Here is a 22,460-nt window from a genome sequence, read left to right as displayed (position 1 = left end):
AGAAGGAGTAGTAACCGAGAGTCTTCGAATTTTTCTTCCGTCTCCGTTGTTTTTTTTACTTGCTCGGCTTTTCGTTTGCTTTTTCTTCCTTCCTTCCTTCCTTCCCTCCTTTTGCCTCTTCTGCCTGCTCAGGCTTGCCGGAGCTTTTACCATTACTGTTACTAGCTACTATTACTACTACTGCTACTGCTGCTGCCACTACTACTACTGCTATTGCTCGACTACACGACTTCTAGGCTTCGTAGTAAGACTAGCGCTGCGCGTGTGATACATCCGCGATAGATTGAATTCTTGGTGTTGCAACCACCGTACACTCTGAATCTGGAACGACACAGCCGCTGCAGTAGCAACAGCAGCAGCCAGTAGCATACTTACATCGGTGTGTGTGTATGTGTGTAATGCATCTGTACAAGCTCTCTCCGTCTGTCTACGTTGCGCAAATAGCGTAATTGAACGTCTTCAATCGGGCTGGATTCCGTCTTCTTCCGCTGCGATCGGACAGGCAATAATCCTCATCAAGATTTCTCATTTCGCACAAAAAATCTTATCTTCTTTAACGACGTTTCAGCTTTTTCTTTTAATAATGTCCGGGGCTTGCTTTGCTTGCTTGCGCGCTAACCTATCGGCTAAGAAAGAAGAGGAAAAATTCGAGCTCCCAAGTCGCAGCAGCAGCAGCAGCAATATAGCACCCCCGAAGCATTACGTACGATTGATCGAGCAGCAGTACGCCCGCAAGGGGGTATCGAAGACGGCCCTGTCGAAGCCAGCCCCTTGCACGAGAGCGAGGAGCCAATTATTATTCCGTTATTCTTTCATTTGCATATCTTTTGCCTCGTTTTAGATCAACGCGCCTTCTACGTCTCTATATATGTACATGGCCGCATGACGATGAGACGATAGTGCGCAGTGTGAAGTTACGAGCTGCGGGCTTGGATTTATGTATTTTAGAAAAAGCAATTTCAATTTCTCTCTCCCAACTTGTGCGCTCGCGCGTCTGCTTTCTCGGCGGCTTAGCGTCTCTCTCGCTCGACCCTCTTCTCCTCGCGCACTGCTCGGCGTCGTGCAGCAGCAGCTCTTCTTTTTCTCGCGCTTGCAGTTGTATCAGCGCAACATTCCACTTTTTTCGACTCGTTCCCTTGCCTAATATATCGATACACATAATTCCCAGCTACACGCGGGTCTGCTCCTGCTCCTCGCTCCATTTGTTCTCATATTTGCACCCGTTTCTCCGATCCACGTAAAGCTCGCAGATTTGCGCTTCAGCCCTCGTACACGTACACGTACACACACATACACACCCTTATATATATATACCTTCGTGGCGTGGCCTTGGCGCTCCGAGCTATATATCCGAGCGCCCCGATAAGACCGATCAAATCCTCCCAATGGATTTTGTCAATGATCGAGTCGAGAGCTTACGAGCTGGAGTATTCTCTCTTTTTGCCTCTCGACTCTTTGCGCTCGTAATTGTAATTGTGCTTCGCAAGCAGTAGCAGTAGCAGCAGTTCGTGGAATTGCTGTTTTTCATCTCTATATATACGTACATGAGATACGAGCAAAGACCTGTCGGACTATATGGCAGTGCCGACGGGTGGAAAAAGTTTTTGGCGCGCTACTTTTGGTAGAGAGCTCTCTCTCTCTCTCTCTCTCTCTCTCTCTTGCTCTCTCTCGCACATGTAGTCAGACGCAGAGAGAACCCGAGGGACTCGTCGTTTCATTTGAACTTTGCCTTTGAGTAGCAGCAGCAGCCTTGGTGGGTCTAGTTTTGCTCGTGTATATAGTACGTACGCGCTCGCGCGCAGAGAGAGAGAGAGAGAGAGATGCCATGCGATAAACGGATGACAAATTTTTTGTCGGCAAACTTATCTGGCCCGTAGTGGATTCTCACCCTCTCTCAGGCTGAAAATGCTAGTATTTCGGTAATCGAGCTCGGGCCGTAAACACGATGCCTCGCTCGCTGGCTTGCTTATAAACGCGCGCGGAGCTCTGGGGGCGCGCCGCGCGTATGCACGTTCGCCGCTCGTAGCCGAGTTTTTCGATGCCGTGAGTCAGCGAGAAACAAAAGCCGAGAGAGCGTTTATAACGGAGATACCGTTGGCGCTGCGCACCAGCACCCAATGATAAATCATATTCATCCCTTTGAGCTTCGCTTGACGCGCGTTCCTCTCTCTCTCTCTCTCTCTCTCTCGCTTTCTCGCTCTCTGTATATGAACGTACGCCGTGCTCTGCTACGCGCCTCGCGCGGAATATGCACGCGGCAGGTATATACGATACGCACACGCACCAGGTCGAATCCATAATTCATCGCAAATTATTCTCCGGTACAAGCCCATGTACAAAGCGACCGAGTTGCTGCTGCTGCTTTTGCTCGATCCGGCAAAAAAAAAACTTAAAAAGCTTGCGAGAGTCCATTTATTAGAAGCTAGTAGCTTTCACAAGCGACTCGCTCACACACACTCACGTACACACGGACGTGTACAAGTTACACGCGCGGCTTGTACTACTGCCAAGTGCGCGAGTACAAGTCTTTATGCCGACCTCTGGAGCACTTAAGGCGAATCAAAGCTCTCCTACTCTCTCTCTCTCTCTCTCTCTCTCTCTCTCTCTCTCTCTCTCTCTCTCTCTCTCTCTCTCTTTCTATGGTTTGCCCTGCGCTTTTGTGTCTATTACCTTGCCCTATGAATTAATTGATTTTATGACTCAAGGGCAGTATTTAAACACACCTTTTTTGGTCTAGTTGCGCCGCTGAGCGCGCAACCGGGCGTCGGTTAGCTTGGCTCTTGAGTGCCACTTGTTTTATTGTCCAAAATAGGAATGCCGACGAGTAATTTTCACCTCGCCCGACAGCAGTGAATAATTCAGCGACGAACGAAAACGAAAAACGCTTGCTAGTTCCGAGTTTATTTGGCAAAAGTGAGATGTTTTTCGGGCTATTTCAAATTAACTTTTGCTCGATATCTCGGTTCTCAAGGAAAGTCACCAAATCTGTTTCTAATTCTAGCACTTGAAAACAAAAAAGGAGTACGAGAAAAAGTAGATAAAGTACGAGAATTTTTTTTTAGTGACGCTATTCATTCGATATTCCAATATATATTTAACGGAGTCAAGAATATCTTCGAAATAATGACATTTATAAATTAACTGAGTTAATTAAAAGCGATCTCTTATAATTATTAAAATAAAAGTTTCCTGTAAATGTAAGATATTCATACCGATTGTTAATTTCACTAAACATAATTATAGCGTTCCAATGCTCACTCGTCTATAGTACGTTTAATTAATGATTTAATATGCAGACTGCTTTACAATTTATTTGAGATTTATCATGGAGAATACGCTCGTTCAAATCGAAAAAGAATCCCACTGTAAAACATCTGAAAAATCGAAAAACGAATTTCTCACTAAAAGTATTGACTTTGAAAATGGAGTAGAAGCTAAAAAATTTAAGTCGCTTAAAGTGGCTTTGTTAATTTGATCGAATGAAGAATGCACACGACCATTGACGTTAAGTCAATGCTAACGCAATTATTTTCTCACTGGCGCGCTGTGCTGCCCTCCGTCGCGTAATCGATGATCGACTTTCCGTTTCTCGAGCAGGTGTCGTTCTCTTTCTCTCGTTCTTCGTCTCTCTTTTCCTCTCTCTCTCTCTCTCTCTCTCTCTCGATGCTAATAGAAAGAGGAAAAAACAGCAGAACACTTACGAATGCAATGAGACGTATCGCGAAGCAGCACTAGTGGCCGTAGCGCACGCAGGCAACGTATACGTATACACAACCGAAGCGCGCACCGGCAACCTAGACGGCAAAATAAAGGCTCGAGCGTATACGGTTTTATTTGGCTGCTAGGTCGGCTGCCGCCGAGTCTCTAGAACGGAGAGGCGGAAGAACGAGAGAGAGAAAAAAAAGATAGGTAAGAGAAGAAGGTAAAAAAAACAAAAAAAAAACAAATTAGAGCAAGGAAACGGTAGTAGCATAGAGGAGAGAACTCGAGGCTGAAACTAGTTGATGTGGGTGGGTATGGGGAATGACGGGCTGACTGCTGGTAGTGTGCCTGTCTCGCACAGGTATGTGTATACTACACATGGTGCGAGTGTGCATATATAGGGCGCAATATAGCAAACAGTGGCAGCAGCCGACTATCAAACGAGGCCCTCCAGTTACATTTGCCAAGGAGCCCTTAGTTCGCGTGTACAGTCACGAGGTAGTAGAGCTGCCCCTTGCTACTGCATACCCGCTATATACAGGACACTTATATAGACTACGATGTATATACCATACCACGCATTATATATAGCAGCGAGCGCTTATGTTGTTGCTGCTGCTGCTGCTGCTGCAATGCTAGTGCGGCTGTGCCAGAGCCACTACTACCGTATAGTATACTCCTGCAAGCGCAAGCCCCGGAGCTCTGTAGTGGCCGCAACAGTAGCAGCTTTCGTTCCTTGACAACGGCGGACTTGCGCCGCGCTCGCTTCTGCACGTACACACGTGCGTATATACAACCACAGATATGCGCATATTTACATCGCTGTACAATGTGTGTGCGTGTGTGGCCAGCGGAGCACTCGGTTTCATTATCTCTGCTGCAGTTGCTCCGAACGATCTATATACATTGGTCCGTGTGCGGCCGCCACCGCATCGCGCTAATGCTGCGCACCACCGCCGCTTCTGTATCACGCGCGCGCCCTCGGAAAAGAGCACTATACCTCGTGATACATCGCAACCTGAAAAGGTATCACGCACGATGGCAAAATCAGCCAACGATCCATCTATTCGCAAAATGTATTACTCAGGGAACGAAATTCGGGATGGCAAATAGTCCGTCGCGAAATTTATCCACATCGGCTGACCGCTCGTGCTGCGTACTTTTCGCGCCAAACGCAATTCGTCGATCACACGATTACTCGCACACTCTCACTTGCTGATCAACTACCTTAGTCTCGTGTCGCCGAGCTGAGCTGCAACCGAGTCCACAAGCTCCGAGAACAATTTCTCCAATGTTCGGATATATATACCTATCTCTCATTCTATCTCTCTCGACCGCTGACTGCATTAACGCGCCGATAGTGATTGCGATGCTTTCAATGGACAATCCTTTTCTTGTCCCCCTTTCGTTTCCCTCCCTGTCCCCTCGTTTCCCCCTAGTTTACTTTCTGCCACTCCGACTCTGTTGATGTTGACAATCGAAACAGCTAAAATCAACAGCAACTTTGCGCGCCAACTATAAATACAGATGCTGCTGCCATGTATCGTCGTATCGCTGTTAATATACCTGAAAGCAATGTTGGAACAACGGCAGTGCGGCAGCAGTAGTGCATCTCTCTCTCTCTCTCTGTTCTTTGCAGTGCACATATCATACAGCTGCGAACGCTGTCGCTATTGCAGCTCGTTCCCTCTCTCGCTCTTTGTCACCCCTTTGTCGTCGTTCTTTCTCTCGTCACCCCGGAATCGCGCGCGTTATCCGCCGCGCCCAAGCGGTGCAGCGCGCGCGCCTGCTACACACTGCAGCAGCGGTGCATATAAGCCGCGTGTACACGAGAGACACGCACTGTACGCCACACGTGCAAATATAAAAAAGCGCCTCGCATGTACGCTTTAATAATTCGTGCTCTAATAGCTCCTCGAGCACACCATCAGCGAGCGTGCGCGCGGAGCAATGGCCAATTGTGTTTGTCGACGAGCGAGGTATAGACACCGAGCGCGCCGTTGTGATACACGTGTATAGTAGAGCTCCTCTCGCTGATAATTGCGAGCGCAGCTATATAGCAGCAGCAGCAGCAGTAGTGCACTAGCTCTGGCATGAGTTCCGACGCTCCGCATGTTGTATGCGCCGAGCGAGCTCGCAGCTCGAGTCAATACGTCGAGAGCGCGAATTCGCAATTCCGGGTTATGCATGCACGGAGGAACTATATATATATGACGTATTACTCTCAGGCGCTATTCACAGCGCACCGCAGCGTACTAGTCCGCATATATTTGCTTAGCGATAATCGCTGTCGAATCTTATACTCGGTCAGTCGCCGCGCGCGCAGCTAGCCGCAGGAACAAAGCCGTGCACACACGGACGTACAACACATATATAGCCATTGCCCTGGTGTACGTGTATATGTGCGTGGATTTTGCCATGATCCACCGACACGACAAAGTCACGATGCTCGGGTTCCTCCTCCTCGTATATGTGAAGAGAGACAGAGACAGAGAGAGTCTCTTTGTACTCTTGTTATATGCAGCCTCGATTATATGACATAGCGCGGCAGCAGCAGCAGCTCGCACAAGGACTTTGACGTGCGAGAGTTTACCCCGGCTTGTCGCGTCGATCATGAGTTGTGCTGCTTCATGGAGAGAGCGAGCTAGCGAGCTTCGCGATACGATCCATCATGCCTGCGCGTGCCCCGCAGCAACGTAACACAATCCGATCGTGCGGATGGTATTATCGCTTGCAATTTGCCATGCAAATCATACCAATTGTTCTTCCCTCGGGCAGCTATTCTTTCCCTTCTTTATCCTTTCTTTGCTTTTTTATCTCATCTTTTCTTTCGCTGGCGGTCCATCTTTCGCTCGCTCGCTCTTCTTTCGCGCGCGCCCACTATACGTCTTTGCGTCGACTCTCTCGCTGTACGTATTTATAATGCGAGCTCGTGCGGAACTGCTAGCGTATATATGACGGTGCAGTACTGCGTCGGGCCGGATATATAGCGATCGATAACTCGTCGCTGCCTCCCGCTGAATGAGCTTCGTTAGAGACGTCCAAGACGTTAATTGCTTGCTCGTTGAGCTTTTCGTTGTGGCGTCGTCGCGCGGAGCAGTACGCGCCATACTATAGCAGCAGCAGCAGCAGCAGCGAAGTTCATTATGAAAACGAACGTCGTCGTCGTCGCACTCGTCTGCGACCTTCATTATATGCGCTCTGCGGTCGCCGAGTGCGATCCTCGTGCGGAGCCGCGCCGCCACTCCCCCGGACCCCCCTGGTCCCAATCTGCGCTAGCCAGCCAGCCGCCCCCGCAGTTCCGGCTTTGTATGTACGTCGAGTCGCAGTCTATTCGAGTATGCCGCTGACGCGCGCCGCGGAAACGACGGATCCGTGGCTTCGGACCCAGAAGCCACTAACGCGACCACCGCACCACTAGTGCCGCCGCCGCCGTCGATGCCACCGCCACCACCGATGCTGCTGCCAGCTCCTATACTCGACTTGATCGATCGATGAGGAGGCGATGTGTACACTTGGCCCAAGTCGTTTGAGAGACAAGCGTCGGACCGATCAATCACTTTCAGCTCTCGCAGCAGCCATCGATAACACTAAATCGCGATGCGTTCCGCAATCCAAAATATCTCTCTGCTGCAGCGAGAGACGACGCGATGCACTTTGATTTTACGACGTTTTAAGGCACCGAGGAGAGATTTCACGGTGAAAAAATCGAGGGAATGAAAAACTTTTGCAAAAAATTAACTTGAGTGGTGCATGAAAGCGCCGCTCGCGTAAGAAGCTGCTGCTGCCGATAGATCGATCTACAAAGAAAAACAATCAAAGAGACTTTATTATTATGCCTTGAGCGTGAAAGCGGCGCAAAGTAACAATACTTGTTCGACGCTAAATAATTGGAGAGTATACAGCAACAGATTGACGATTCAAGGATTTCAAGGAGCTGCTCTCGCTACTGCGAGAGAATAAAAAGTGTCGGTGAAGTTTTTTACGACTCTTAATCAGAGCAATTTCGAACTATTTGACCTCGATTTTGCCTTACGCGCGCGCTACTGCGCTTCTCTCAAATTCATGGCACTTCTTGTTTGGCTCCATTCACCCGTCCAAGTGCGCCGCCGCCGTCGATCGGGCTCGGATTCAGGGAGAAAGAGAGAGAGGCACTTCATTAAAAATGGAGCGAGTTCGCGGACTTTTTAACGGCTCTATGACTGACGATAAAAGTCCTCAACATACTCGGCGCGCGCGCTGAACTTGGTCACTTGAAACTTTATTCGGTCGTATTATCATATTTATATATACGTAGCTGCGCGGAGCTTTGATTGAGCCGTAATCTTGAACTAGTGGAAAATCACGCAGGGAGCTCACTCACTCACTCTCTCTCTCTATCTATAAAGTTACCTGCCCACCCGCCCCAACCTGAGCCCTTTTTCTTTTTCCTACTTTTAACTGCGACACGTACCAGCTATGCCATTTTATTCCGTTCAACTGAAACCTTCGGCGAATAACAGCTGCGGCAAGTTTACAGATGTAGCAAGCCCTTACACGTCTCGCTGACTTGCAAATTCTTGAATTAAGTCAGAGCCCGGATAGTACGTTCGATAACTTTAAAATGAAGTAAAAAGGGGGAAAAAATATATTCTATCACGGCGAAGAATAAAATTCTCGCTTCGCTATTCCAACAATCGTAATTAAAATTGGTGCTCGTAATAAAGTGTCAGTTGTAAGGCATCGAATAGATGAACACGTATCATAGCGCTGAAAGCAATATTCATCAGGTTTCGTCTACATAATTTATACGGGGGCGAAAATGAAAGCGGAACTCGTGCATCGGTCCGGATTAGAAATGGTAATCGGCGTGTCGCCCATCGACCGTCCGCCAGCTCGAAAACTCGTGTGCAGCTAACTAGCTCACATGTGCACCCTGTCGCCAACTTCTTCGTGAGTTCGTGCATGATCGACGATGATTTTATGAAAATGATGCGCACAGCTTGTGTCCATGTGTGTATGCGCGTGTATGTGTGTGTTTGTGAGAGAGAAAGACCCCCTCGACACTACTACTGCACCACTGGCGCTGCTGCTGCTACTACTTCTGCGGCGCAGCGACATGCACCTCGAGTTTCGGGGAGTTATCGTTCGACGTCGCCCCGAGTGCGTGTGCATGCCTCATGGCACAGCAGCAGAGCTCTTGTGCATAGCATACACGAGACTTTAGCGCGAGAAAGAGGGCACGGCGCGGCGGGCGCGTTGCCTGGCATCCGCTGAGAAAAAGCTTAAAGTTGCAGGGCGCGCACTAAAACACAAGAGAAGAAGGCGTAGAGGGAGAGAAAAAAAAGAAGAGCAAGAGGGAAATAGAGCAATCGACTCGTCGTATACGCCAGCCCCGCTTGATTTATGAGCTCAGGACGTATGAATTTTAACTGAAAAAGCGCTCTCCTGGGACAAGAGGAGGACGACGCGCGACTCGAGACTCGAACGACGAGTACGACGACGACGACGACGACGACGACGACGCTTTCCTTCTTCTTGCAACTTTATTTTGGCTCTTGGCAGCAATTTTCAGCACGTCCTCGGCATATAATCCCTTACAATAGAAAAGTATACACACAGGGAGTTTATATGAAAGAAAAGCACATTACTTTCGTCGGGACAGTATATGGATTACGCGCATACAGACGCACACACACTAAAGTTTCATTACACCTCCCAAGGTAAATTGGGTTTTCATTGTCTCTGCAGTTTATCGCACTCGTCTAAACGATCATTTGGCTCTCCTGCAACTTTCATTATTGTCGTGCGGATGTCGCGTGACACGCCGCGACTCGCGAGTGTGTGTGGGTGTGTGTGAAAAAAGAGGCAATTACAAACGATTGCGCCGCACAAGTACGATGAACTCGATGGATTATGACGCGGGGTTTTACAGTCACGTCCTAGGCCTTGTTGGCACCTTACTAGCTCTGCGCCGCCAGAGCTTCGATTTTTAGATGTTACGTACGCAGCTGAATTCGCACAACCATACATACGCGTGACATCTGCGGGACGATGTTGGAAGTTGGTGCGCGCCCCGAGGCTTTTCGATGCGCGCGACCGTATACGGCCGAATTTAGACTGCACACACGCGGAAGAGATGCAGCCGAATAAGAGCCGTGAAATTGTTTCAAGCAAGGGCTGCGGTTGGTCAGCTCCTCGTGCGCGGAATGATACGTGAGCGGTGATTTGATTGAAATTGAGAGACATAAATCGCGTATACGATGATGCGTGCAGGGGCCAAAGTTACACGAGAGCCGCTGCTATTATGCTATTATTATATCTATGAGCGTCGTGCGAGAGGGCTCGCAAGCATATCACGCTCGCGCGCGTAAAGGTGCCAAATCGGAGGGGGCAGAAAGGGAGGAGAAAACGTATACACGATACCAAACGAGCGAGTTTTGAATTTGAATGGAGGCATCATCGCGGCTACGTGTATATATAGCGCAGTAGAATATACAGAGAGAAATCTGTATAGTGTAGAGAGGTGTCGGGCTAAAGGGAAAGAGGAAGAGAGAGAGAGAGAGAAGCGCGTACGCGCGGCCGAACGTAGACTTGCTGCGCACGTGGCCCCTATATTTACAAGTCAAATAAGCCTGACGAATCGATAAAATCGCGCTGCCGTCTTCGCGCCGCCATAGTACATGTAGAGTACCCTCGCGCTGCATGCACACGTATAAAGGTCTAGCAGGCAGCATCGTCGTCGTCGACGACGCATTCTCTCCGCACTGCGGTGACTCATGAGATGTACGCGGCTGTGTCATGCTGCTGCTGCTGTAAGCCGTCGTCGTCATCTTACGTTCGAAGCAATCGCAAAGACATTTGGCCGAAATTTCTTGTCGCTTTTGGAGCCACTACGGCGAGTCGAGTAATTTTTTTACTCGCAATTTTTTCTCGAGCGCGCGCACTCGACTTATATATAAGTTCGAGCGACATTAACTCGAGAGAGCCAAGACGACTAATGGGTACGTTTCGAGCTAATAAATAACTCATTATGCGCGCGTAAAGTCGAAATAAACGCCGATGGCGCCGTACCATCGTGTTGCGCGACTACTGCGCAAAGATGCGCAACTGCTTCAGCAGCAGCTTAATCGAGCGGGTTACACTCTGGCTAAGCTCTCTCTCTCTCCCGGCTACTTGAGTTTACCTATGGGCTCGGTTTAGCTGTCTCTCGCTGGGCAAAGTTGCGATTATACGGTCAGCCCCGATGTTCTCACCACCGCAGCGAGACTCGGCAGCTCGCTCTATTTCGTTTATACATATATCGTGTGTATAAGGTGCGAGAGCCATGCTCGCAGGGCCAATTATGCACACCAAGCGGCGACGGTGGCGACCAGGCCAGGCCTCGGTGAAAAGCGCCCGGGGCTAGTTTCGCCGCTCGGCCAAAGTGACGATCGTCGCAACTCCAGCTCGGGCTGTGTAGGTGTATACACAGTGGTCGAGGCAGCAGCAGCAGCAGCTCGAGGCACGATATAGAGCGCGTCGTTAAATAAGGTAGCGAAAAACGACGAGTCAAGGGCTGCTCCGCTGCTGCTATTGCTGCTTAAACAGCGCGCGTGCACGCACTATATAGCGCGGCCTGCGAACTGGCCAGTGCAGCAGCAGTCGGGCGCTGTAATTACGCCTCGAAACAATGTATCACCGCGCTCTAGTTACGGCTATTTTCATTTTATATCACGCCGCACCGTGCGCCATGATAATAATAATTGCGGCTCCCAACATTGGCCCCGCGCGCGCGCGAGCCGGGGCTGGCCGCTGCTACCTACCTCGTTATTACCATTACACGTCGACTACTACTTCGTGTATATGCTAATCTCGTGAAAGAGAGAAAGGCTTGCTCTCTCCGGCTCTTTCTCTATGCCTTTCATACCGATTCAATACGAGTAATTCCGTGCGAAAAATGCCGCCTGCCAAGCACTCGAATAATTGCAGATACGGGGGCCTAGCCGAGCCCAGCGCGGGGCTGTGTAGAGCTCGCTATATACGCGATCGCTCTCGCTGCTACTCGGCTTGTCGCGCGCGCATGCTGCACGCACGACTACTCCACCTCAAATTGATACAACCCCCGCGATCCGGAGTTCCAATTCAGGACCGACCTCGTCGTCGTACACTCATGTATGTGTATGTACACGGCCTCCGAGCATAATCGCTTGCGCGATCTCGCGAGCTCTTTCGCCACGGACGATCGATTATATAAGGCAAAATTCCGGGAATTTATCGAGCTTTTTTTACCTCCCTCTGTGTAGTTGCGAGTTTTTTTAGCTGTAGGCTTTTGCAACGCTGAGGACTTCCAATAGTGAACGAGTCATAATTCAAAAAGAAATTTTATCGTTTACTAAATGATCACACGTCATCGATGTCTTAATTTTCTATGATAAATTGGTTAACACTCTGCTTCAAGGAGTCTATCTCTAACATGTTTTCTGAGACATCATTTGATATTATAACTAAAAAATTACGTGAATGTCCTCATTGTGTTACTTTGTTGACATCTACGTAGCATAATTGTTAGAAAATATCAAATAAAACCAACTCCTTAATATTCAGTTCGAATAGATATAATCTATGTCATAAAATTATCGATGATTAAATTTATATATAGAGATAAGCATATTTTTTTTTAGACACGAAATTAATGTAAAATAATTTTATTGCTTACAGAAAAACGAAGATGGGTCGGAGTCTGAGCTGGGCGTGGCTCGTGCTACTGCTGGTCAGCAACTGCGTGGCCGAGAGCAATTGGGGAGAATGCGTACCCGCTTGCAAGTGCATCTGGGTGTCCGGCAAGAGGATGGCCGAGTGCAAGCAACAGAACCTCACGAGCGTGCCCAAGGGCCTGAAGAGCTTCCAACACCTCGATCTGACGGGTAACAATATAGCCCAACTGCCGGATCAGGCCTTCACTCGGGTCGAGCTGGACAACCTGCAGAAGCTCGTGCTGCGCGACTGCAAAATCAATTACGTGTCGAGCGAGGCCTTCAAGGGCTTGCTCATCGTCATCGAGATCGACTTGTCCCAGAATCACATTCGTCAACTGAAACCAGGCACGTTCAACGACACGGTCAGACTGCGCGTGCTGCTTCTCAATCAGAATCGCTTGGAGAAGCTCGAAGACGACATGTTCCACAATCTGGCCTATTTGCAAAAGGTCGAGCTGCGCGACAACCAGCTGAAGACGATCGGACCCACGAGCTTTCGACAGCTCAGATCGTTGCACACGCTGGCCTTCGACGGCAACAATCTCACCACTCTGTCGATGCAGAGCTTCGAGGATCTCGGCAAGCTCGCCAGCCTCGAGCTGGGCCGCAACCCCTGGAACTGCGACTGCAAACTGAGAAGCTTCCGCGACTGGGCGATACAGCAGAACGCCTACTCGAGGCCGACGGTGTGCGCCTCGCCGGCCACGATCGCCGGCAAAGCCTGGGACGAGCTCGCCTCCGAGGACTTTGCCTGTCCGCCGGACATCGATCAGTTGGGCTGGCGCCAGACGCCCTCGGGCCAAGCCGAGCTCTGGTGCCGGGCGACGGGCGAGCCCCAAGCCCAGCCGACCTGGTCTCTGCACGACCGAGTCTTCCTCAACGGCAGCAGGCGGCCCGCCATGGGCGGCGATCAGGGCCACGTCGGCCGCTCGCCCTACATGCTGTATCAGCGCGACGGCTGGGCCAATCTCAGCATCACCGACCCCAGCGGCGCCGACCGAGGAGAGTACGTGTGCCAAGCGAGCAACGCCGCCGGCAGCGTCGCCGCCAATCTCAGCCTCTCGGCGGATCTGCTGCTCAACGGGCCGAGCACCACGCGCCGAGGACTGTCGGGCCTGCCGCTGGCTCTTGGTCTCGGCCTGGCGGCTCTGATCTTCCTGCTAGCGGCCATGAGCTTGTGCTTCTGCTATTGCAAACGTCGCCGTCGCGGCCCGGGCCCCGACAAAGCCCAAGAAGCCGCCTCGCTCGACCATCACGGTCTCGGCGAGCAGGAGAAGTCCTTGATCACCGCGATTAATCCGGTGACCAAGCCACCGCGTCGTTACGAGGCGCCCTCGATGACTCAGCACGGTACCGAGATGACCGAGCTCAATCGCACGCTCCTCGACAGCGACTCCGTCTACGGCGAGTATCGAGCGGAACGCGAACCAGGCGGCGGCGGCGGCGGCGGCGGCCCACTGTCCAGTGCGCGCCGCGCGCTGCTCAACGCCGACGGCAGCATAGGCAGTGTGCTCGGTGTGCTGGCCAACGGTCTGCGCGATCAGGAGCACAGCCGTGCCGAGCTCGATCCGCTTCTACTGAGCGGCAGCATCAGCTCGGCCATGGGCCACGTTGTCGTGCCCTCGCGCACGGCTACTCCTCATCGGCAATATCCCCCGGATCTGTTGGCGTTCCCGGGAGGCAGGAATGCCTCGCCGACGAGCCAAGCTTCGACGGCGCCGGATCACTCGCGGCTCTTGACGCCCGGCAGTCTCAACGGTACGCCGGCCTCGCCGCTCTACGCGCCTCTCGCCTTCAAGACGCTGCCGCACCCCGTGCGCTCGAGCTCCGCCACGCCTTACAGCATGGGTCAGCAGTTTTACCCGTCGATGCCTCGACACGGATTCGTCACCATACCACGAAGACCGAGAGCACCGAGTTGGAGCAGTCCAACTCCTGTATCACCCACCCACGCAGGTTTGTATTCTTTTTATCCGAGTGAAACTTCTTTACGCGCTATAATTGGTTGGCGCTCGCCACGGCATTATAAAGTCTTCTTGTTTGTTTAAGACGCAGCGAGTAGCTATACGCTTTACTGCTGATTGGCTCGTTGTGTCTCAATTTAATAAAAATATAATTAATTTTTATAGTCAATAAGTAGCTGTATAAAAATAACTGTTAGCGATCTTCAAAAATTTTCAAGTAATCGAGTAAAAATTTCAAAAAACAAAATTGAAAATTTAATTGCTTGATTTGCTTTGCGCTTCCCTTAAATTGAATGAATGTTTTTAGAATTTTGCCGCATCTTGCAACTGGTTTTCCTAAATATTTTATGAAATAATGATTGCAATCAAAAACTTAATTTAATTTTACTTTTAAACTACTCATGCCTTCAGAAGGTTAGCGTCGTTAGCTTCATTATTTATGTTCATGTGTGCTTTCAGATACACTGGAACCTGTGTACGATAATCTAGGAAGGCGGACAACGGCGGATGGTAGCTCTATGCTGTCACTGAACAAGACTTCGGAGCCGAGGATGTCGATGCGTGGTCGACCTCTGCCAGCTACGCCAACACCCGGCATTCACCCTGCTACGCTGACTTTGCCGCGAGCCCCGAGATCTCGCAAGCCTGCGATTCTAATGCAGCAAGCGCATTTGAATCGTTCAGCGCCCGAGGGTGCGCCAGACTGGCCTGGCTTTAGCACGGGAGACAGCGTACCACTGGCGAGGCCAAAGCCCATAAGGGCCACCTCGCCTCAGTCTCTGGTGATTCAAGAAAGACCAGCATCGCCTCAACCTTTGACAAAACTCGTCACGGACGATTCGATGGAACAAAACTCGGAGCGTTTGTCGCCTGTGCCAAGGTCGATTCCATCGCCAGCCCCGGCAACGCCACCGCCACCGTCGTCGGCCATGTCCACCTCCAGCCCGAGCACATTAACGCGGAAAGTGCCACCCAGGCCACCGCCTAAGCCTAAGAAGAAAAACAATAATGGACCTCTGTACGAAGACGAGGGTGAAGATGGGACAGAGGTAAGTCGGAGCGAGCTTTGCTCAAATTGAGAAAAATTTTCTTTCAATACTCGTAGTCATCTAATAATTCACGATTTGCCTTGCAGGTATGATTATCGCGATTGGTCGGTGAGCGCAGATGAGATCCAGAAGCGCCCCGGCCAAAACCACACAACTATCGCGAGCAAGTGGTGCTCCGAGCCTCGCGGGAAAACTCGCGACTTGCAATAAGGGACCGCTAGTGCCTTCTACAGCAGCGATCCGAGCTGTACCGGTTATGTTGACGTTAACGTCAAAGGGAAATGTAGCTCGGCCTGTAGCGCTGTGCGTTTTCCAGCTCGACATTTGAACTTACCATCATACACGCTGACTTCAGACTCTATGTTATGTCGCCCCACTTTCCTCCCTTCGCATTCCTTCTCTGGATCTTACCCAGGGCTTCCACTGTGACGTGTTAGCAACTAACTGACGGCTGCGCTCTTAATCGATATGACAATTTATTTAGTCATAAGCGATGACTAGTATAATTACTGTGGATAGTCTTGTATACATTGTAAAATACGTCTACTCAATTTTGCCTTTGCGTACAGAGCCCATTCATTGTTCCTTTTTTACGTTTACGTTTATCAACAATATATAAGTCGTGCATATTATTTGCACTGGAACGACTTGCAGCTTTTATGACTGAGTATTGCTTTTCTACTACGAATAGATACATTTTTATACGTACATAAAACTATATATTATATTATATGGTCTATGAAGAGAGAACGGAGAGAAACACGGAGAGTGTAAAAGAAATATGTATATTGGATATATAGTGACAAGTGAATTAATTCGGGTAATTTGTATATTTAAATTTAATTCCACGAGAGATTTGAAAGTATTTTCAAGCTTGCTCTCAATGCTGCCATGATGATGCGTTATATAATAATGATTTTTTAAATTTTAATTATAAAAAATATCTCTAACATATTTGTCGAACAAAGATGCGCTGATTAATGATAGTGATATGATTTCTTTACTAAAAACTAGTGTACGCTTAACTAACATTTGCCTGCAGATAACAAATGAAACCAACTTTTTGAAATAAGATACAGAAACAAATCTAAAGCATTACATTGGAAGTTATATGAAATATACGCGAGCTTTAAACGCGTAAAATAATTTTGACGATTAGTGTCAAATTGTCTTTTAAACTGAAATTCTGTAAAATACTCTCGAACGAAATTTATTTCAGAAACATGTGTAATTCTAAAATTTAGAAATACTATTTTATTTTAAACATTCGCGAACCAGAAATATCAGAAATTACTACTTTCTTCTTTTCCAAACGTGTTAAAATTAAACTACAGACGCTCAATACATTCTTTAACTTCTAACGAAAATTTCATTTGAAATTACTTTGTATACTGTTTTACGTGTGATTGGAATCGGTCTAAATAATGTTATTCTGTAAAAAATTGAACCATTCACGAGATAAAGTAATCGGACATTTTTAAAATGATTCATATTATTGTTATGAATATGTACTGTAATGTATATTATCAAAAATTACAAAAATGTTCAATTAAATTTATCTCTTTTATGAATAACTAATGGACGTTCGCCATTCGATGTAAAACGGAATAACAATGAAAATTTATTCACATGACTATATTTTTTTAAGTATTTTCCGTTGTAATTTCATTAACCTAGTTTTTACGTACATACTATTCATGGATATTCAACGGTATAATTCGTCAGAAAAGTGAATTAAACAAAAAAAATTTTTTTTAACATTATTCTATTAGTTAGCGATATGTCTTTAAATTATGCTTGCGTCTACCGTAAATTATTACACTTTATATTCCAAAACTACTTGCCATGAAAAATTCTAGTCTTTTTGAAACTAATTATTATTTCTTTAAAACACAGTGGTTGTTTTTAGTTTAATTATAAATGTAATAGAATTTTTCATGTGAAGTCTTGATTTTTCTCAAAATGTTTTTCTACAATGTAGTTATTCATGCAGAGTTTGAAAGAGGAAATGTTAGTTCCGTTTTGGTCTTCTTTATATCTTTGAAAGAATGTTTTTATGTTAAATCGATATTAGTACGTTTTTATGTTAAGACAGATATACTACAGAAAATACATGTCCTTTTTATATATATCCCAATCATGTAAAATGTTATGATTAAGAAGTAAATTGATAGTAAATATATAAATTATATATTACGAAGTTACTGCTCTCAAATTGAATAATTGTGTCTTGAAATTAATAAACGCCAAAAACTTTTTAATCGTGCATATGAGATAGCTAAAAGTTTTTTTTTAAGTTTTTTTTTTTTTAAATTTGAGTAATCAAACAATCTTTAATACTTTGCAGCATGGTATTATGATCTGCAAAATGTTATGAACAGTGTCAAGCGTCTCAAACACATCGATGAAGTATCGTTTAAGCCTACCATAGTTTTATATTATAGACAAAAAAGAACAGATGTAAATAAAATATGTACAATAAAACTCTTAAGATTAGGATGTAAAATACATATGAAAAATATTCCTTTGTAACAATACAAAAATCTACATAGCGCTATTATATTAATTTATGCGTAAACAATGTACATTTCTCAGCTTGATACAAAACGTTGAGAAGAGCAAAGTTTGTATACTATGTAAAAATGAATATATATTATAGGAGTTAAGTATGGACTAACAAATAAAAGACAAATTTCAAAATACTATCGTTTTATTTTAAAAGGCATCCTTCCATAATGATGAGAGTAAGTATAGAAATTAGAAAATTGAATCAATTGAATTTGACGAATGTTACTTACATAGCAATCGTCCTTTTCCCACTCAGCGTGTATAATATTGTTGCTACTAATATACTACAGTAAATAATAAAACATGACAAAGAAGATAAAAATTAATAAGTTAATTTAAGAAAATTAGAGTCGCGGAATCATGAACTCATAAATTTTTTAACTCACTTAAAGTATAAATGAAAATGGCATATTAATTACGTTATCACATGTTAGTGATTCACCTTCATGTTTTAAATAATTCTTATTTTATTAGTTACAATTGAGTAATGAGTATACGTCCTGAAGTACAATTTAAAATACCCCATGTCTTGCAAATAGTCTTGCTTGAAAGTATGAAATTATTTAGCTATTAAGGCTGTAAAGCTAGAGATAGCTCTTATATTATTAAGTGAATTTAAAAGAGATATACATTTTTAAACGAGAATTAAGAAAAAATAGGCCACAAAATAATCCAAAGATGTTGCCGAGAAAAAGCAAGCACTAAAGTATTTTCCCCGAGTTCATGGGTGAAGAGCAAAAAAGCCTCTACCGTAGCAGCTCACCGCAAAGTCGCGAGAAAAGGATCCACTTTACGAGGCGTATGAAAACAGAAACGAGAAATATAAAAGTGAAACACGACTGGTGCCGGTGCTGGCTCTGCTTCTGCCCGCTACTACTGTATACGAGGGCTGCGCTGAAAAGAAAATAGGCCAAGAAGGGAGAATGAAACGATGCAAAAGCGTGCGAAAGGCGCAGGAATAAGGATAAAAGTTGGCAAAACGAGCTACAGCTACATGGCCACAGCGGGAGCTGTAAGTGCATACAACACACGCACATACACACACGTGAACACAGGGGCAGAGGTTGAAAAATCGAAGAGGCCTAAAAAAAAACTTGAGCTAACTTTTAACGAACGATCTATTTGCCTCGCATGCCCAATTACGTTGTTTGGAAAGACAGGTGGCTGCGCGCGCGCGCGATACGTATCACTGAATAATGCATGCCACACAAGCTCGGAGCTCATGATATCGACTGGCCTGCAGTATATGTTTGCGAAATAGAAAATCTTGAATGCAAATAAGAGAAACGCCGATCACTTGATCAGCGTTATCGCATGTATATACGTATCCACGGACCGATCGATTCAAGCGCATGGAAAGTTTTGGAGTGCAGGTGCAGCGCAGCGCGCTATTTTCTTTCGGTGACCGTTGTCGGAGTCGAGTGCAGGAGCGGATGCAGGAAGTCGATAAAAGTATAATGCTCCGAGCTTTATTTATATTCTTTGCTTCATTAGCGCTTACGTGTGTACGAGTGCATTATCTGCGAGCAAGTAAACAATTCGTGAATAATTGTTTTTGTTCCTCTCTGATCGTGTGCGCGAGTAATACCAGTGGCTTCATTTTTATTTCGCGGTTCATGTAACACACTTGTAAACAAGATAGAAAAAATTATTTATATATAGTTTTTTTTTAGCACTACGTGGGTTCTCGAACATTTGAATTCATTTGGATGTAGTCAAGTTTTTCAGTCCTAAAATTAACTCAAAGACGACGGAGTAAAATTGATTAAAACGTTGATTGTATATCAGTTGAAATCTGATGATCGAGAAGCCGTAACTTTTTTAAGAACCTAACTACAGTCAAAACAATAATATATATCTCATAAAACATTTATAAATTTGCATATCACGAAGGGAGTTATTTTATGCGTAAACTCTTGAAAGAGTAAGGTGGAGCTTGAAAGAGACGAGCGGAGAGAAAACTGCGCGAGCTTACTTTTAGATGAACATTTGTCGGATAAGCTCCTGGCGACAGTTAAAACTATCACGACACGGCGCGCACGGGTGCATGCTGCAGTTATACGATCGCAGCAGGGCAAAGATGTTTCTGCGCCCGGCTAATAAAGTGTCTGTATACTTGAAAAGTCGGTGCGTGCAGGTACGCGCGCCTCGTAAAAAGCAATTATACGTACTTTACACTGTGTAAGCAGCTACGTTGCTCGCTGCGCAGATGGCTGTAACGCGCGTATAATGTAGCGCGATGGACATGCGAGGGGTGCGCGAGCGGTTCGCCTTTCTCTCGGCAAAACCACCCGAGAGACGATGGATGAAAAAAACGTTGGAAAGTTAATAAACGCGCCTATGCGCAAAACGAATCTGTCGGTCTATCTCAGTCGAGTTATTGCGCACAGTGCGTGTATTTTTGTGGGTGCACGTGTCAGGATGTGATATTTATTCGTCGATCCATTCTGTCCGCATAAACGCATACCATGGAACTATAATATATATTATACAAGTTTAAGTGTACTACGCGTACATGAATCTTTGAAGCGAGAGAAGATGGAATGGAAGACGAAAGAAGAGAAGAGAAAGATAACTGGAGGAAAAGCACATACAGCGCTCCATTAAGAACGGGTCAACAAAGCTTTTGTCCGGGGCTCTCGCGAAAATCTGCTAAAGCTCCGTCGTCCGTGTGTATATATACGCTATAATAGCATATAGGCTGCAGCAGTCGCATGTTTAATTTATAATTCGAAAGCTCGCGTCCTTTGACTCTCGTGGCTCGGCTTCTGCACTTCTTTTTTCTTCTTCGTTCGCATTGCTGCTCTTGTGACACACATATCTCGCCGTCAAAGATCCCTTCGTATATGTACATATACACGTAGTATATATGTGCTTTCATCCTCTCGCCCGAGCGATTACAGCTCCAATTGAAATCCACGTCCAATCGCTCGCTCTTTCTCGTGCATAAATGCGACTGCTATTTGCAGCTCTATCCGCCGCCGATGATAAGTCCACGGAGCTTGCGACTCGAGCCCCAGCAGCACCGGAGAATCAATCTTTGACTCACCGGCTCGTCGCTTTTATGTGCCGACTCATAACTACATGCGCGCGTGTACGAGAAAAAAGAAATAAACGTCCAACCAATCCAGGCCTGGCATCGCTAATTATTCAATGCGCAATGGATCCAGAACACCTAACGGGCTCTCGGCACAATGCCGAGTAGTCAATGTCAAATAATTCATCAAGAAAGCAGAATCGATGAGATGTTTTTTTCTTCTTCCTTCGATATAGCTTACCATTCGTTCGCGTTTTTTTCTTTCTGCAACAATAAAATAAGCTCAGTTTCTCTACATAGAAGGCGACGAAACATCTCATAATTATCCGAGATTCTGCTGCTAGTTTTACATTTGATAATTCTTAATTTAAAATTACTCGCTTGAAAGTAGGATGGATGCATATGAATTTATTGCCTTGAAGAACGTATTTCTAATTATTTAATTAAAATGTAAGCGCCACTCGCGCAATTACTGAAAGCGTTCCAGATTCGCAGAGGCACGTAAATTAAAATATATATATGTGTGTTTGTGTGTTTGTCACGGAAAGGAGAACTGCTCGCAGCCAGAAAATACACGCGTCGATGCAGAAACAAGAACTCTGGAGTGCGGAAAAGTAAGGAGCTAGCTAGCTCAAACTTTCGTAAAACACGTATTAATAAACATTTGTCGCGCCTGCCGGCTTCGTAAATTGTAATCGATGTAAGTTTCTATTTTACGACTGATCGCACTCGTGCAATATTTGCGCAAAGTATAAAAAAAACACGTTCCAAGAGAAATCAAACGGATAATCGGTACGGAAGAGGGATATACGACGACCCGTACATGTCTCTTTTTCGTAGGTTTATCTCCGCGAGTTTTGAACAAACAGGCATGGTGCACATTTAGTTGTCAAATAAGGCTTGCCGTTAAATCATTTGCTTTGCTGACCCGCATCCGGCTTATGCGCTATCGACACCTTACTTATAGCTTTTTACGAGGATATATTTTTAAGAAAATACCATCTATGCCACTCATCGATTCGGTAAACTGATACAATTTTTGTCGTACAATTGGTTTAGCAAAATAAAGTATTCTTAGTATCCAAACTGACAGACTATGGGTTTCAATCGAGTACCTGATTTAACTTAAAGAGTAAAAGGGTTAAATAAGTCGAGATCTATTAAAGAAAATCTCTTGAAAGTAACCACGCATTAGAATAAAATACAATTATAATAATTTTTTTTACCATCCTTTAGAATTTAGAAAAAGTGAACTCTTTGAACATTTTTTAAGAGAGGATCTTTAATAATTGAACAAATCAATTTAACTAAGATCAATGGCTTTTTTATTGTGCAGTTAACGAATAAAATGATTAATGGTAAGGTATAAGAAGGTATTTATAGTAATTTTAACAGCTCAATAAAATTTCATTCGTATTAAATT

At 46.0% G+C, this 22,460-nt stretch overlaps 1 protein-coding gene across 5 annotated transcripts in view; it reads left to right on the top strand.

Annotated features, from left to right (window-relative positions):
* The window catches only part of LOC106650970, a 159,325-nt gene extending 141,775 nt beyond the window's left edge, over positions 1 to 17,550 (top strand). For all 5 annotated transcript variants that reach the window (XM_023462330.1, XM_023462332.1, XM_014369285.2 and 2 more), the window contains 3 exons: positions 12,382 to 14,375; positions 14,843 to 15,432; positions 15,519 to 17,550. In XM_023462330.1, coding sequence (XP_023318098.1) covers positions 12,382 to 14,375; positions 14,843 to 15,432; positions 15,519 to 15,524 — 2,590 coding nt within the window. In that variant the 3' untranslated portion in view covers positions 15,525 to 17,550. The remainder of the gene's footprint in view (positions 1 to 12,381; positions 14,376 to 14,842; positions 15,433 to 15,518) is intronic.
* The last annotated feature ends 4,910 nt before the right edge of the window (positions 17,551 to 22,460 follow it).

This window comes from Trichogramma pretiosum, unplaced genomic scaffold, assembly GCF_000599845.2.
Source record: "Trichogramma pretiosum strain Unisexual culture from Peru unplaced genomic scaffold, Tpre_2.0 scaffold3, whole genome shotgun sequence".
NCBI classification, from domain to species: domain Eukaryota; kingdom Metazoa; phylum Arthropoda; class Insecta; order Hymenoptera; family Trichogrammatidae; genus Trichogramma; species Trichogramma pretiosum.
Note: the sequence above shows the minus strand (reverse complement) of the source record. Positions and strands in the feature narration are given on the sequence as shown.